The sequence below is a fragment of the Podarcis liolepis genome (assembly GCF_965112155.1).
Source record: "Podarcis liolepis genome assembly, chromosome: 15".
Taxonomy (NCBI): domain Eukaryota; kingdom Metazoa; phylum Chordata; class Lepidosauria; order Squamata; family Lacertidae; genus Podarcis; species Podarcis liolepis.
Window position 1 is genome coordinate 28630292 of NC_139566.1, and position 16526 is coordinate 28646817.

Genomic DNA, 16526 nt, shown 5'->3' on the forward strand with positions numbered 1-16526 from the left:
TTCTATTGTAGGGTAGCCGATTGGAAACTTTTTCCACTTCTGATGATGTACAGAAGTTTCAATATGTGAGGAAGGGCTCTCTTGGCCTAGCCTGTCACACAGGACCAGTGAAATCCAAGCATTTTGTGCCCTCCTGAGACATGCAGCAAAAATCCTTGCGTGGCTGGAAGTCAGTTAGGAAAAGAAGATGCCTTGGAAGTGGGCAGATGGTGGCCAATGCAGCTTCTAATAACCCATCCACCTGCAGGAGTCTGCCAAGCACTGAGCTGCCCCTTTCAAACCTGATGGGAAGGGGGAGGGAAAAGACCAGTTTTTTTATTAGGCTGAGTGCAAAGACACAAAGAAAAATGCAGGTGCAGCAAACTTGCAGAAGTTACATAATTAGAAGCAACTGCAAGACAAGGCAACGGAAGAATTGTCTGCCTAAGTAGGAGAGCTGTATTATCAAGATGGTGAAATTCCACAGATAAAAAATGAAAACCACTACAGATGAAGAAATGCCACCAGTTGTGGCAACACAAAAAAATGGAAGATCCTGCAGAAGCCGAAGAGCTGCAAATTAAGATCTGGAGTTCCCAGAACAGTTTCCAAAGAGAGTGCCAGGCAAAAATATTCAGAGACAAGGAAAAGCTCTCAAAGGCAATCACAAGCTTCCTCTGCTAGTGAATCTTCCTGTGGATATACCACTAAGGGTGGTCACTCGGAAGGTGGCTTCACCTGCTAGAAGTTAAGATTCAAGAACTGAAATCCAGTCAGCAGGAAACAACCAGCCCTCTGTCCAACATCTGGTCCCTTTCTTTATGTCATCTTTGAGCAAGTGCTCCACCAAAGTGTCAGTAGCTGAGTAGGAGCCACAGAGGCACATAAGAGAGCTTCATCTGCAACTGATCAATAGCACCAAGAGGGGATGAAGGAGGGGGGTGGGAAGGACAACTTTAATGCAGGCCCCAAACACCAAAAGGCTAAAGCCGATGTGCAGCTTAAGAGTAGAGCTGCCTCCATCCTGCAGAGACCAGCTTTGTACTGCATGTTAAGAGGCTGTGCCTGTTCAGCAGAGCCAGCAGGTCTGTGAAAGACACCAATGAGGATTCATGGAATTGTAGAGTTGGAAGGGACCCCCAGGGGTCATCTAGTCTAACCCCATTCTTCTTCTTCTTCTGGCACTTCATTCTCACCACGGGTGCTGTAGAAGCATCTGGGTGGTGTCTAGGATGTTGCAGAAAAGGCATTACACATCTATCAACGAAATATTCAAGAGGCTATGGAGAGATTCGGCAACAGCACTGCCATCCTACATATCATATCAAACCACACCAGACCGCCATGTCGGAAAGTCTTCAGAGAGAACCATCCCCTACCTGACGATTTGGGAGAAGAGCTCTCAGATCATACCGCGCAAGCCAGGACGTCTGTGAGCAGAATATGCAACACAGAAGAACCTGGCTCAGTTGATCCAGAATGACATCGCTTGTCTCAAAATCAAGAAAAGCAGAAGTGTTGCCACAGGCAGACGAAGCTCTTCATTGTCACCAGCCACTATATCTGGGGAAATGTCCAGATGGGGACTCCCAACACCGAGAAATTTGGGCTGGAAGCACCGCAGATCAGGCCTGACGTGTGTTCTCATGTCTGAATCCCATTCCAGCTGCAGGTTACAAAGTCATCTCAAAGGCAAATGTATCACTCCGAGATTATGGTGTACATCAGGATGCTGCAGTGGACATACCACCACCAAGACGACCTACATGAAGACCACCCACCTCAGAATACCTCTCACACGGTTCACATGACATAAGGAATGTCATGGGAATGTCATGGGGATGAGTGCGCATTTCAAGCATTATTAGCGGTATCTGCAATTTTTCAACTGTATTCTAATTATATATTTTAGTATTGTTTAGCATTATCCTGCCCCCCTTTCCTGGTTATACTTAGATTATAAATTCTGCAATCAATTTTTGGAAATCTGCAAACAAACTAACAAACAAAAGCATATAGACAGTGTGCGTAAGGCATATACGGAAATTAAAACAAAGGATCATAGTGGCTTTTATTTGTGCTATTTGAAAGTCAAGGACCCAACCATTGGAACCAGCATTTTCAGAATCCGTGCACACCAAATTTATGTTTGGCTAGTTAAAACCCACCCCACTGCCCAGCCACTAATGAGCCTTTGTACATCTTCTAAGAGCCCTTTTCCAGAAGTACAAGGACTAGGCTATGAGTGTTAATGAAAGACACAACATTTGCAAAAAGCAGGGTTTGGCATGGTCAGAGAGTAGGGGATGATGGGAGTTGTAATCACCCTCATCCAGGAGGGGACACAGGCTGCCCATCCCTGGCGCAAAGAACAGAATGGGATGGAGGCAGAGCATGTGTTAAGGCGGGGAGAGAATCCAAGGGTTGCAACTCATCTCGAGGAAGCTTTTCCAGAAACTGGATCTCTACATTACCACAGTGAACAGATTCCTCATCCCCCAAAGCGGTTAAGCTGCAGTTCTGGCCTATTGTTCAAGCAAGCCGTGATGGATAAAAAAGCAGGGAGAGAATATCTATGAACAGAGTTTTTAAAAAGGGTTAAGGCAGCACGGGCAATATTGGTTACAAAGGCACAACAAGCACACAAAAGACAGCACGGAAAAAACGACGACGACAACAAGAAAAGCGACATTTAGTTGTACAAAGAGCACCAAATGACAAGAATGGATGCTTTCTGCTCTACTGAATGGATGAATGACACAGGCCTCCCCATGCATTTACTGCAGAACAAGTTAGAACACTCTGCTACACAGCAAACACGCTTAAGACAAATGTGACACCAAAACTAGACGAATACTGGAAAGGAAGTCTGTCAAGTCTCTTGCCTGGGACAACTGGTTTTCATTTTAATAACTTCCCATTTCTATTTGCAACTTCTGGACTGGACTTGGGAGTTCTTGGCTACTTAACCCTTACTAACGTTCCTCATCCAACCAGCTGCACCTTACTCTACCTCAGTCACTGAGAATCCCAGGATATGGCAAAATCAAGCTCTTTCTGTCAAAAGGATTCCGGTTATGAGTCCCTAAACCACACACAGGCTGGGCTTATATGGCAGCCCCAATGCCGCTGGAAGCCAACTCTTGTGGACATGCTCACAGGGAGCAAGTAAAATGAGCCGTAATTGCTGTTTACGTTTTATTCAGAAGTAGTGAGCTCTATGCCGGAAAGACTGAAAAATCGACAACAGCCGAGCCTCTCTAGGGAGGGGATGCCAGAGTTGAGGCTCCATGCCATATATAATACAGTATGTCAACCCTACAAAGATTACTGCAGCCAGCCTATCTCTGCCCAAGAACGGCACCCATTAGCAAGCCAGCTTGTAAAAGGTACTCTGTGCCCCCAAGAGACAATGAGGGATCAATGAGCTTCCACCCGCAAGCTGTGGACCTCCTCTTTCAGAAGAAGGGCACCTCCATCCAGAACAGATTTCGCATCTGTTTCCCAGGCCTGACAATCACCTCTACACACACTGCCTCTGTCTTTTCAGGATCCAGCACTCTGTTTACTGGCCCTCATCCAGCCCGTTATCAAATCCAGACAATGATTCAGCAGGTGTGCTTGGAATTGGCCATAGGTGGGACCATTAAACTGCACTCCAGAGTTTTTTTGTGGGTTGATTCAGTTAACAAAAATCACAAAACAAATGAAAAGATAATACACCATTAACTTAAAAAAGCAGCATAAAAACATTTCAGAATGAAATGACTTTTAGAAGACATCTGAAGGCAGCCCTGTTTAGGGAAGTTTTTAATGACTGATGTTTTAATGTATTTTTAATCTCTGTTGGAAGCTGCCCAGAGTGGCTGGGGAAACCCAGCCAGATGGGTGGAGTACAAATAATAAATTATTATGATTTTGTTTGCTGATGGGCTTCACTTGGGGCATCTGATCGGCCACTGTGAGAACAGAAGGTTGGACTAGACCGGTGCTTGATCCAGCAGGACTCCCATGTTCTTAAGAAAGAAGACAGGTGTTCGGCAAGACAGAGAAACTGAATTTATTTTGGGGGCTGGGGTAAGAAACCTAGAATAGCTATGACCATGTTGTGAAATCTCTGGGCGCAGCAGGTATCCCAAAATCTTCAGAGTTTTATGATGCATGCAGCATAACCAACACAAATTAATATGAGCAGGGTGGGAGTTTTCTGTCTATTTGTCTGGTATAATAGAGAAGATATCGAAAGAGCAAGTCAAAAACTGTGTCTCAAAGCTGAACGTAGCATATGGGCAAAGGAAGAATGAGGCCAAACACAATCCAAGGTCTTTCTCCTCCTATTTCCTGTCGTTACTACAAATTAATTAATTAAGAAGAAATATTGGGGGATATATTTGACTGGAACATAAATGGCCTATATACAACAAGTCACTTTCTTATTATAACTTTTTGGAAGAAACAAAATGTATCCATGTATTTCTAGAAGGGATCAATATTTTCGAATCAGACACTCTTTAAATGTGTTTGGAAATCCAGGCTACCAAATTGGAAGTAGGTGGTGGGTAAAAGGGCCACTTAGTTACACTCATTAAGCCTTTTCTGTATCCTGCTATCAAGAATTGCAGCCATTTCAAAAGAAGTGGTATTACAATTTATGTTAGCGGTATTGCTAAGATATAAAGTATGGCTTTGGCTGCAGGAGAATGAGAATCTTTTGAATTTGCAAAAACATTGCATCAGTAATGTCATATGTGATCCCCACATAAATATTGTTTTATAAGCTGACTTGGAATAACTGTTGGCATTGTGGATAAACATGTGCTGATTATATTCATATTTTAAAACTGCCCCCTCAAAATAATTAATTGGCAATTGATATTATACTATGTTAAGCAGCTAGAAGAAATTATTACTAATTGCTATTATATCTCACCTGCCCTCCAAGAAAGTCAAGATGGAGTACATGGTTCTCCTCCTTTCCCATTTTATCTTCTCAACAACCCTGTTAGGTTGAGGGACTGAGCTTCACATGGCTGAGTGGGGATTTGAACTCTGGTCTCCCAGGTTCTAGCCTGACACTCTAACCAGTCCAACACCATTGACTCTGAAGCTCTTCAAGTCTTACAAAATTACCTGGAAGGATCTATTTAAAAGGGCGAATGCTAAAGGGATTCCTAATTTGCTAGTGGCAGCAGAAACAGCAATAGCTCACTTCTGGGGAAATGTTTACAGCACCATCGACTTGGCTTCATAGGATATTGAATGTTGCTATAATGATAACACGAACATATGCTTATCCATGCATGGAAGAAGCCAATATAGGAAGATCAGTTTACTGAGTAATGGATTTTACGGATTTTGGTTTTTGGAAAGAAACAGTGATGATACCTGCCCTTAGTCATCGTTTGGGAACACTTTTTCATTTCTCTGTGCTTGGGATATACAGTTTCTGATATACAGTTGTACCTCGGAAGTTGAACAGAATCCATTCCAGAAGTCTGTTCGGCTTCCGAAACATTTGGAAACCAAGGCACGGCTTCCGATTGGTTTCCGATTGCGCAGGCGCGCCAGAAACAACAGCGGAAGCCGCACCGGACGTTCGGCTTCCCCCCAAAATTTTTGAAAACCGGAACACTCACTTCTGGTTTTCGATGGTTCGGAAGCCAGAACAGAATGACTCCCAAGGTGTTCAGGAACCGAGGTACGACTGTAAACTGAATACTTTTGACTGCTACTTATAGATTTATGTAGTACATAGACATATGTAGGGTGTAAGGGGTTTATAGTTAACTGCGTCCTCTCAGAGATTTGCTTAGTCTCAAAGTCTGGCCTACTGGACTGCTTTAGTCTCTCTCTCTCTCTCTCTCTCTCTCTCTCTCTCTCTCTCTCTCATACACACACACACACACACACACACACGCCATTTCCACTCTTGGGTCTTTGCCCCGATTCCTTCTGGCTCCTGGATTACCTTGAGATGCTCTCCAGAGAACAAAGCATGGCTGGAGTGGAAGTCCTGGCTCTGGATACCCACATTATAAACTGCCATTACTCCTGGGAAGAGCCACGTGTGGCCTTTGTGGCACATCCAGTGGAGTCTGCTTATTTTATTTTGATTTAACCAACATGAGAGATACCCAAAACCAAACCAGCCCACAGCACACCTAAAGAGACAGCTTCAAATTCAGTGCTGGCTTTCCTTCCCAAGCAGCTTTGTGGGATGGCTGTGAGCCCAGAAGCAAAGCACCATTTCAAAATAGACATGCTTTTGGGGTTTTTTTGGACAGAAATGCAAACATCCAACTTTTGTTGAGATGTCAGCATACCCCTCCCGAAGCCCAAAAGGGAATAATATGCCAATATGATGAACCCACTTCCCAGGCGGTGCAGAGCAGGCAATTCTATATTAAGCTGCTGCTTCTCTGCCTGGGACGTGGGCTGCCAGGTCTGAGCCAAATCATTTCCAGCTCCTCTGTGCCAACGACGTTGTAAGATGCGACCAGCTGTGCAAGGCTTGGTTGTTCCTTTTGGAAAAATCCTATTGTTCCCTGGCTTTGGCCAAAAGGCATTCACACTTGGCACCTTCCACTGCGGTGGCAGCAGTAACTAGATACCTGGACAGAAGCAGCAACCCCAGGAACAAGGGCCAGATAAGGGGAAGGAGGTGAGGAGGAGGCGGTTCTTCAAACTGTCCTTTGGGTTTTGTCAAAGGCAGGCAACTCATGCTCCCAAATCATTCAGAAATACATTTGACTTTCAACATGCACAACCTACAGAACCCGTGAAACTGCCTTATGAAGCCAGGTCAAGTGATTTGTTCTTGTATCCTGACATTCTCCCCTCCAACTAGAAGCAGGGCAGTGGGGCTGCTGTTCCCATCACCTGCCACTACCCAGTCCTGCTGCCAGGGCCTAAAATCTTCTGAATACAACAAAGCAGGTCTCCCTAGTGCTATCCATGGGGGATTTGTGCTCATGGAAACAGACAGAATTCAACCAAACCATGCCAATTAAGGCACGAAATAATCTACAGGCCTTAACCCTCCAGCCCAAATTTGTTTCGGAATGCAGATATACTGCTAAAAGGAAACAAAAATTAGCACAAAAGAAATACTAAAAGGGGTGGGGCTAGTATTACTGTGACACACTCATCACAAATGTTCTCTACCCCAGTCTGAGATTGACAGCATTTTGCCATTAAGACTACTGGGTTATAATGTGCATCAGCAATGGAGATGAGCCAGCCAGTTTAGAAACTTCGGAGGAGGGGGAAAGGAGGGGAGAAGATGTAATAATAAGAGGAGGAGGAAAAGTTGTCAGCTGAAGCCTCTCCACTTCATACTGCGAACATGACACTCGCACGGTTGCCACCTGCCTCCCATTGCCCAAATGGCAGAGGTCTGGATTTCAGAACTGCGCCCAGGACAATTTGCCTACGAATCCCACAGCATTCAACCAAGCCTCGAAATACCCTTGAATACAGATCATCCAACTGTCTTGCCCATTTAGGTTGGATGGGAGGTGGCGACCTTTATGAGGTTAATAATGAGTTGCAATATTGCCCGTGTTACCGCAGCCCCATCGCCCTCCTTGAAGCAAGCAAATCTGCCGAAATGAGCCCCCCCACCATGATTACAGCACCTCTCTGTGCCGGCAGTATTGAGAACAGGGACTGTACCATCCGGTGTTGCCTGCTGACGGTTTTTTTTACATTTGACGTAATCGTGGTCAACTGGAGTAGCTGTGTAGGGTGGGGAAGTCAGACCTGGACCGGATGAGGAGGGGAGGGAAGTCCCTGGGCCCGGCACAGTCCCGGCAGAGGAGTGGGAGTCGTCATCCACCAGGCAGAGCTTTTCTCTGGAGGAGAAAGAAGGGAGGGAGGCTGTACTGACACACGGTAGCACCTATTACAGGGGGTGAGGGCTACCACTCAAATCCCTCTAAGGAGGTCTGTTGTCAGTGTCTAGCAGTTGCACTTTGGCTCTGCCTGGAGAGCCTCCCTGGCCCAACCAGACATGGCAGGCAGCAGCTGCAACTGCCCCACCTGCTTGTGATACATGCGTTCACTTTAAGCCGTTTTGGCGCTGGCAATGGAGCCTCCCATTTAACCGAAGCTCTCCCACTGACCCTGAGAAAGTCAGCACTCACTTTTCAGTTATTTTGGGGGTGTTCTTTTCATCCCCCCTGGCGAAAGGCCCCTCGGCAGCTTCCTTCATAAACGTGACCAGCATCTCGGCATCCACCCCAGAGTTGGGCTTCCCCACAAGCTTCAGAATGGAGGCGTGAAGCCGAAAATAGACCTAAGGGGAAGAAACAAAGGCAGGGCAACAACAGCCTAACATATTATAAATGTATCCCCAAAAACCTAGCTGGCCATTTACCACTTTATTACCCATAGCAAATAATTAAATGTCAAGACGCCTGCTTGCTATTGGCAGTGTAAGAGAAAGAGGGTTGCTTTCTGTAGGATTGTGAGAAAGAAGCTGCTTTCCTGGAAAAGATGACAACTGGGGAGAAAAGCTCTCACCACCCGTCGGAAAAGGGGCAGTTCTTGGAAGCTGCCACAAGTGATGGAGCAATAAAGGAGGGAAGAAAGAGCAATGGCTTGACCTTTGGACTGTGTTTTTGAAAAACACTTTAAAGCTGCAGTTCTAAGACTTGGTTGGTGGTGGGTGGGGGTCACTGCCCAGCTCTCAATAGAAATCAGCCATATGAAACCACATCAGCGCTTGAGCTGGCGCAATTTCCTCCCTGGTTTAGGGGCATGTCAGGGGGCTGGAAAGGCTACAGATCCTTTGTATTCCTTCCATCCAACCCCACCCCGCCCCCCAAAACCCCCACCCCAAGCAAGTTGCCTTCCAGCCCTGGCAAAGTCAGGAGGGCAAAGGCTGAAGATGCTATAATGGTGACTCCCACACTAGCTCTCCCTCTCTGAGCTCCTTACCCGCCCTTCCTAGAGGGGGATCAGATGCAAAGGGAGGTAGTGGCTGCTACAGAGAACTCCTGCCTAGAACGTGCCAGTGGACCTTTCCCTCAAGAGCTCCGAGGGTTTTGTTCTGCTTCAAGGCCACGTCTGGCTGGCTGGCTTCATTGCTTTTACCTCCAAGGCCTCCATTGCAAGCTCCGGCGGGTTATGATAGTGGATCTTCTTGGGGTACCTGGCCGCTTCCTCGTGCAGGAAATGACCCGCCTGCTTGTAGTGACGGAGGTAGACCACAGGCGGCTGCTTCTGCTTCTCGGCAATCTTCCCCAGCATGTAGTGGATCAGCCACTCCTCCTCGTCTCCATCGCCCTCACAGTGAGACGCTGAAATGAAGCAGTGCTTGGCCGTCTCCAGCATGCCGTCGCGCCGCTCTGCCATCTGAAACATGGGGAGGGAGCTTCAAGCCTTGCAGCAGCAGCAAGAGCTGCTGGGGGTGGTTGCCTTTTTGGGTCTGGCGAGCCCCCGCTTCCCGATCCCGGCCGGGGCCTGCAAGCTCCAGCTCAAGCCCTCACCTGCTGCATGACCTCAGCTGGCAGCTCCGACTTCCACTGCTTCAGCTGCCTGGAGGCGAAGGAGTGCAAGGCATAGGACATGGTGCCGTACTCTATCCACAGGGAGAGGTTGGAGCCGTCAATCTCCAGGGCTCGCTTGAAGCAGCTCAGAACAGGGGTGGCGTGCTTCCAGATGAGGCCGTCGCTCTTCAGCTCGTTGGAGTTCAGCTTGTCTTGGATGCGGCTGGCTCGAGCCAGCGCCATGCCAGCCCAAGAGTCAAACCTGGGAGAAGAACAGCACACAACAACCCCCCCTCACCTTGAGAAGTTCAGTCCCGATCTCTCCCCCATCTCACTTTGTTATATCACAACAGACTTTTTGTGTTTCTTCTAAAGGTGTTTATTATACCCCATCGTCAGTCACCTTTGCAGCCCTGAACAGTTTGTGATCGGGGTATTTTAAAAAGACCACCTCCCTCCACCGGCTCTTGCGTTCCCTCCATGGCTACTGCTGGGAGCTTTTCAGCTCAGGTGCCCAGATTTTAGAAAGCTTATTTGGACACACACACAAGTTAGCACTTCCATGACGGTCATTATCCTGTGGCAGGGATTCAATCACATACCAGTAAATTTAGGTTCGTGCAGTTAAAAAGGGTTCATGTGTTCTGGCACAAGAACACACACCGGGGGGACTGGTTGTGCGTGCCTCTTCAAGGCAGAAGATACCAACACAACCACAATGTGCCAATGCTCAGGGCACAGGGAAAATGCAAGCAGCCCAAATTCAAGGGGCCCTTACATGACAAACACCCCCCATCCAGGGACCAATGATGGAATGACCAGGCATCTCATCTGGTGTCAGGGGTTCACTAAACTGACCTGTTAGGGCAGATGCAGATGTCATGCATGTAGAACTTGATGGCCTTAGACTGTTCCTTGTTCTTGAAGTGGTAATCTGCGAGGAGGTAGTACAGCTCTGTCACCACCGGAGGAGAGTAGTCGGCACCCTCAGGGAGAGCCGGAACCTGGCAAGGAAGGGGAGAATAAGGATGCCTGGGCTTGTCATGGGCAGCAGCTGCCACCACCTGTGGGAGGAGACTCCTCACAGCCTTGGGGCTCAGTGGAAGGAAAAAAGCTGTTGAGAAAACTGCAATTGGCTTAGCAGGGAATGCCATCCTCAGGCCTCACGTTATTCTAATACAGGTGTGGGGAATTTGTGACTTTCCACATGTAATTGGACTCCAGCTCCCATCAGCTTTAGCAGCCAGCATGGCTCAGGGATGACGGGAGTTCATATAAACATAGAATTGTAGAGTGAAAGGTCATCAAATCCAACCTCCTGCAATGCAGGAATCTCAGTTGTAGTGCAACAGCTTCTAGAGAGCCAAAACAGGTTCTAAAGGAAGCAATACATGAGAATAAGACTTCAAGAGAACTTAAACAAAGGAGAAGACATCACAAAAAGATGGAATTCAATTGCTGGATGCCCACAAGGCAGTGAAGTCACTTCTCCGTTACAAATAGCCTGTATCTGAATGCACCAGCAAAGTAGGCTCATTGTTGACAAATGCATCCCCCACTCCTCCGAGAAGGCAGGCAGGAGCCCCAGCAGCAGCACCCCTCCCCCTTAATCACCCCCCAAATGATGCAAGAGGCTTGTACCTTGCTCAGAGTCCCTTCAATGTAGCTAGACACCTCCTCTATCCTCAGCATAGGCTTGTCTGTCCGCGGGACAATGGTGGCCATCTTCTTCAGGAGGTTGGCCAGGTCAGCAGACACTGTACTGGTTTTGTAGCTGTCAAATTCAGGAAGGGTCTTGGGCTTGAAATATTCAAACATGAACAAGGCGTCTTCCCACATCAGATCCACCTTGGAGAGAAGGCAAGAGATGCATCAGGCCTTGCCAGGAACAAGAGGAGCTAAGTCAGATTTCGAGTGTACATCTCAGTCCAGCTGCTTAGCAACACAGTAAGCTGTCTTATGCGGCTGAGTGGCAAAGGACACGTTGGTAGAGAATGAGGCTCTTAATCTCAGGGTCAAGGGTTCAAGCCCCAAGTTGGGCAAAAGGATTCCTGGACTAGATGACCTTTGTGGTTCCTTCCAGCTCCACAATTCTTTGAGTCAGGCCACTAGTTCATCAAAGCCAGGAATGCCTACACTGACTGGCAGCAGCTCCTCCAGGTTTTCCAGGCAGGGTTCTCTCCAAGCCCTGTCTGGAGATGCTGCTGGACTGAACCCGGGACCTTCTGTGTGCAATGCAGATGCTTTGCCACAGAGCTGCAAATGCTCTTCCCCACACCTGGAAGGATGAGAAGGAAGACAAGGTCTACTCTGAGTCCAGCATTCCCCCATGCAGGTAACAAAGATGTCTTTGGGGAGTAGCCAAGGGCTGCTGCTTTCCATCTCCAGCTCATGGGATTCCAATCTCTGGAAGCAGAGAGACCTGCCTGTCATCCTGTCTTTTCTCTCCGAAGGAGACCTGAGACAGTCTCACCTGCTGCGTGGAATGTTCTTCCAGGTAGCGAGCCTTGCTCTTTTTGCTCGGGAAGCTATACAGGCAATAAAAGCATTGCTCCAGAGCCGTCTCCAGCTCTTCCTTATAGGGATGGGTGTCCTCGGAGGTAGAGGCCAAAAGCTCTTTTTGCAGCACCCGTACCTGGAACGACAAAATTCACTGAGGTCAAGGCTACCGCCTGGGCAGGGGACGGCTGAAGAAGCCTCGGAGGAAGCATGCTGCTTGGTGGGTGAGAACATGAAGGAACATTCCTCTCTCCGCATGAGTCTGTGTTCCACAGATCTCTCAACGAGTGGGGAGAGGAAGAGGGTTAATCTGTGCTATTTCAAGCAGGGCTACTCACATAGAACTTAAGAAGGGCTCCGTCTGAGTTACAACACCATGATCTCCTCCCAAGGTATTCGTGAGCCGTGTTCAGAAGCATCAGGGAAGAGGGCAGCATAGGAGTGTCCAGATTCTGAGCTGCTGATGACAAAATGAATGTCAAGTAATTGCTGGACAATCAAAAAGCCACAGATCTGGTATAGGAGGTGCATGAGTCAAATGGGCAAGAAGCAGCTGGCCCAGCCATACCTGATGGCCCCTGGACTAGCCCCCAAATTGGTTCCTAGCCCAACATTCTCATACAGGGAAAGACCCAGTTGTTTTACTACGTTCACCAAAAATGCTTGATGTCTGCTCAGAACAAGGAAGTCCCACAATAAACATTTTTCTCTGCAGGAACCTCCACCCCGAAAACTCAATTTTGTTAGGGTGGGGAGAGGAATATTTTGGTCTCTCCAAGTGGGAGGGGAGATTTGGGGATGGTGGTGGAAGCACCTGTTATGGCAGCAGTAACAGTTTCTACTTCCACACCACCACTACCCTTTACTAAACAGCTTAGGAGCTGGTGGTTTTGGAAATGGCAACAGGAGTTCTGGCTGCCGTCACACTTCCTCTCCGCCCCCCAACCCTGGAGTGCCTCTGGAACGATGCTGGTGTGGACATGTGAACATCATTCCATGGGCTCTCTGAAGCATAACAACGGAGGCTGGAGTAATTCCACCTGTTTGTTAAAAAAGAAGAGGTAAGGGCCATCTGCCCCGGAAATTTTTTTGAAGGCCCCAGAATCACACCCCAAAGTAATCACTGGCTAGCCAGTTCCAGCAGCCCTTTCACTTGTTCCAGGCAACCTCCAGCCTTAGAAGGGAGAACCTGGAGGGCTCTTGCACACGGGCAATGTTTTGCTACAGAGAGCCACTTCTAACAATATGTTTGTCTTCCATGTGCAAGAATCCAGTGACAAGACAAGGAAGGCTACAAGGGACGTTGCCATTGATCTGCATGCATTCTGGTGCTCTGTCCTTTTGCCCTGTTTTGGCAGGCACAGAGTTCCTGAATGCCCAACTCAACCTCTCATGGCAGAACACAGCTGCTTCCCACCCACCACAGAGGGCACAGCTGTTCCCCACCTTCCTCATTTTGGCTCTGCAGCTGCTGCTGCTCCTCCTGTTGGCAGCAGAGGGAGCGGAAGGTGTCTTCTTCGTGCTGAATGATCCTGTGAAGAATAATCCAGGGAAGCACCGAAGACACAGAAGGCTCTTTGGGCTCCTCCTGGACAGCCATGCTGCAGTCGATGATCTGGGGTGGAGGGGTTTCAAGGAACAGACGTGGGGCAAGTTAAACCCACAGAGGGGACAACATTCAGCTCTTCTAACAGGAACATACTAATGACAGGCATTCAAGTCATCACCCAAGTGGCCCCAGAATGACCAAGCTGGTTTCAGGCTCATAAAACAATAAGGGATGTTCTTCACTTACACAAACATGCCCCCCTCCAAATTCATCAGGGGCTGAATCTGGCTGCACAACAGAGCAGTAGGAAAACTGCTTAGCCATGTAGCAACACTAAACCACATTTCCAAATGGATACTGGCAGAGCCATGCGCTGAGCAAGACTAACCCTTCCCTGAGCCAACCCTCTCCTCCCAAGAGAAACTCATGGCGGCAGCCAGGGCAGAAAGGAGTGGTCAACAGGGGCAGCCAAAGTGTGTGAGAGGGTGGAAGGCTCTTTAAACACACACACTGCCAAGGCTGCTTAGAGCCTTCAGCTGCCACCCAAGTAAGGATGGAAGCTGGAGACTTGGGAAGAGGCTGAGGAGAGACAGAGAGAGAAAGAAAGAGAGCCCCTCAAAGCAGAGGGTGGAGCTGAGCTCTAACCTAGGAGGGAACTAGTATTTGTGCTCTCCTTCCCCCTCTGCCACTACCCATTACAAAAAGTCTGGTTTTGTGTTTCTCCTTCTTGCTTCTCTTCTAGCGGACACTGTTGAGAGGACAGGAACTCCAACTGCTCTTACAGCCAAAGAAAGGGGTTTGGGGTTTAGCTTTTGCTCTGGATTATGCAGTACCTTCCTTTCCCCACTCCCACTGGGAACCAGTTTAAGGGCCAAACCAAGGCCATGAGCTGCCACTGGGAGCTGGAAGACCTCCAGAGCTGCCCCCCTCCTAAGACCTGGCAGGCTCCCATTCCAATGCTCTGTACTCGGAGCCCCTGGGGAATGACCCTCCTCCCCTGGCTGCTTTTGATATATTAAAATGACGTTTCCACCAGCAACTGCAGAACAGACCCTCATGTCACCAGTGGCTCAGAGAAAGGCTGCCAGCAGGTCTCCTGCTCTCCAAGAGCAATGTGGGTCCTCAGGCAAAGAGCGGGATACCTGGACGAGGTTGCTGGTCAGTCGGACCAGGCTCTGCAAGGCTGGCGGCTCCTCCAGGCTGCTGCTGTCCGAGGAAAGGGAGCAGTCGATCCCCGCGAGCAGCTGCGTGACAGTGGCCACCCACTCCTCCTTGGCAGATGCCTCTGTCATGTTGATCATCTGCTGAAAGGCTTCGTTCAGGGCAACTTCCGAGCACTCAAAGCACTGCCGGTAGTCCTGCAGCTTGAGCAGGGAATCCTGAGGAGCATTGAAGAAGAAGAGACGCCTTGGAGGAAAATGTACAAGAGCATTTGCAAGACAGCTGCTGGGAACCTTTCCTAGATCTGCACATGGAAGGGCAGTGAGAGGCATGCCCATGTAGGCTCCCTATGGAGAGGGCACCGGTGCTTGTGGCAAAGAGCACTTGGGCCAGAAAGGCCGAAAGGTGCGGACAACAGGTTCCTGTACACCCTCCGTTTCTCTGCATTTGTGTGACATGACCAGGATAAACATGAAGCACTGCATAAAAGCCATCAAGAAAACACCCCAAGGACTCCTCAAGAACTTACAAAGAGCCCTGCTGGATCAGGCCAATGGCTCATCTAATCCAGCATCTCTATCTAACAGTGGCCAACCAGCTACCCACAAGAAGGACTTGAGCACAAGGACACTCTCCCTCGCCTTCCCTAACCCCATGGTTTCCAACAACTTGGGTGTTCATTTCCTTAAAAACAGCTTCGAACAGCAGCACACCCAGAGTGCTTTCCCCTCCGCACAGCGAAAGGAACTAGCACCGTAATGCCAGAGTCAGCCCAGTGAACCTGCTGGTTGTTTTGCTGGCTGCTGTTTCCTGGCAGCCTCTGCTGCAACCATCAAGGCTGGCTATGCCGGTTTGGCCTTCCCTGCTGCCCTCAGACAACCCCACCTGCAGCAGGAGCAGCTGAGCCGGCCTCTCCGGAATGGAGATGACAAATTCCAGGTGCTTCGTCCGGCCGTATCCGCTGAAACACAAGGTGGGCCGCAGCAGACGCACCACCGCTTTGTAGTCGCCGGCCTCGTACAAGCGCTGGATCTCCTCCAGGGACTGGCATCTCTCCAGGGACTTGAGGTTCTTCTCAATCTGCAAGAGTCACACACTGCATGTTGCAAGTGGCAATCCTCTCTCACGTGTTCCACAAGCAACAGAATTAGCTGCTCTGAAGGCAGTAACTGACCAAGGTGACAGTAAGGCAGAAACCCAACTGAAGGACACTGGACTGCTTCATTTCAGTTTTCAAACCAGAACCACAAATCACAGGTAGTTTAGTCAAGCATTTATACAAAGCTTTCTGAGACAAAGTTGAGCCAGTGGCCCACTTAGCTCAACAGTGTCCACTCTGACAGGCAGAGGGTGTTTCCTTGAGGGGCTGAACCTGGGGACCTTCAACACACAAAGCGCACACACACTTTGGTAATGGGGTCATGGCTGCTTCCATGTTTGCATCCCCGGCATAACTGCTATGAGTTCATCCTCACAAGGAAGGCAAGTGCAGCCAGTCTCTTGCAGTGACCCAAATGTTCCCACATCCAGCTGGTGTTACCTCTTCCAACGAGACCACAGAGTCCACATGGAGATTTGGCAACCGGATCACCACAGCCTCGTCACCAGCTTTGGCCTGCACTGCAGCAGAGCTCTGGAGCATCTCTGTGCAGACGTCATAGTTCTCCAAGGCCTGCTCCATGTCCCCCTGGAAAAGCAAGCAGCATGCTCAACTGCAGCCTGCCAGCTAATCTCCTTCCCCCAGCCAGCCCCTCCCTGGAACTCCATACCCCAAGCTGCCTTTTGCAAGGCCTTTTGCTCAAGGCATTTTTTAACTCACTCTGCCTTTGTACCCAGATTTCCACTAT

At 48.9% G+C, this 16526-nt stretch overlaps 1 protein-coding gene across 7 annotated transcripts in view; it reads right to left on the reverse strand.

Moving 5' to 3' along the window:
- Positions 1-16526, reverse strand: part of CABIN1 (calcineurin binding protein 1) — a 56766-nt gene that overhangs the window by 30582 nt on the left and 9658 nt on the right. For 2 of the 7 annotated variants that reach the window (XM_083478408.1, XM_083478409.1), the window contains exons 15-26: positions 16220-16366; positions 15565-15759; positions 14661-14897; positions 13416-13584; positions 12308-12426; positions 11944-12105; positions 11112-11318; positions 10329-10474; positions 9471-9732; positions 9076-9336; positions 8124-8275; positions 7741-7832 (exon numbers count right to left, since the gene is read on the reverse strand). In XM_083478408.1, coding sequence (XP_083334534.1) covers positions 7741-7832; positions 8124-8275; positions 9076-9336; positions 9471-9732; positions 10329-10474; positions 11112-11318; positions 11944-12105; positions 12308-12426; positions 13416-13584; positions 14661-14897; positions 15565-15759; positions 16220-16366 — 2149 coding nt within the window. Of the gene's footprint in view, positions 1-7653; positions 7833-8123; positions 8276-9075; positions 9337-9470; positions 9733-10328; positions 10475-11111; positions 11319-11943; positions 12106-12307; positions 12430-13415; positions 13585-14660; positions 14898-15564; positions 15760-16219; positions 16367-16526 lie in introns of all 7 variants that reach the window. The other 5 variants (XM_083478405.1, XM_083478406.1, XM_083478403.1 and 2 more) reach the window with 3 other exon arrangements.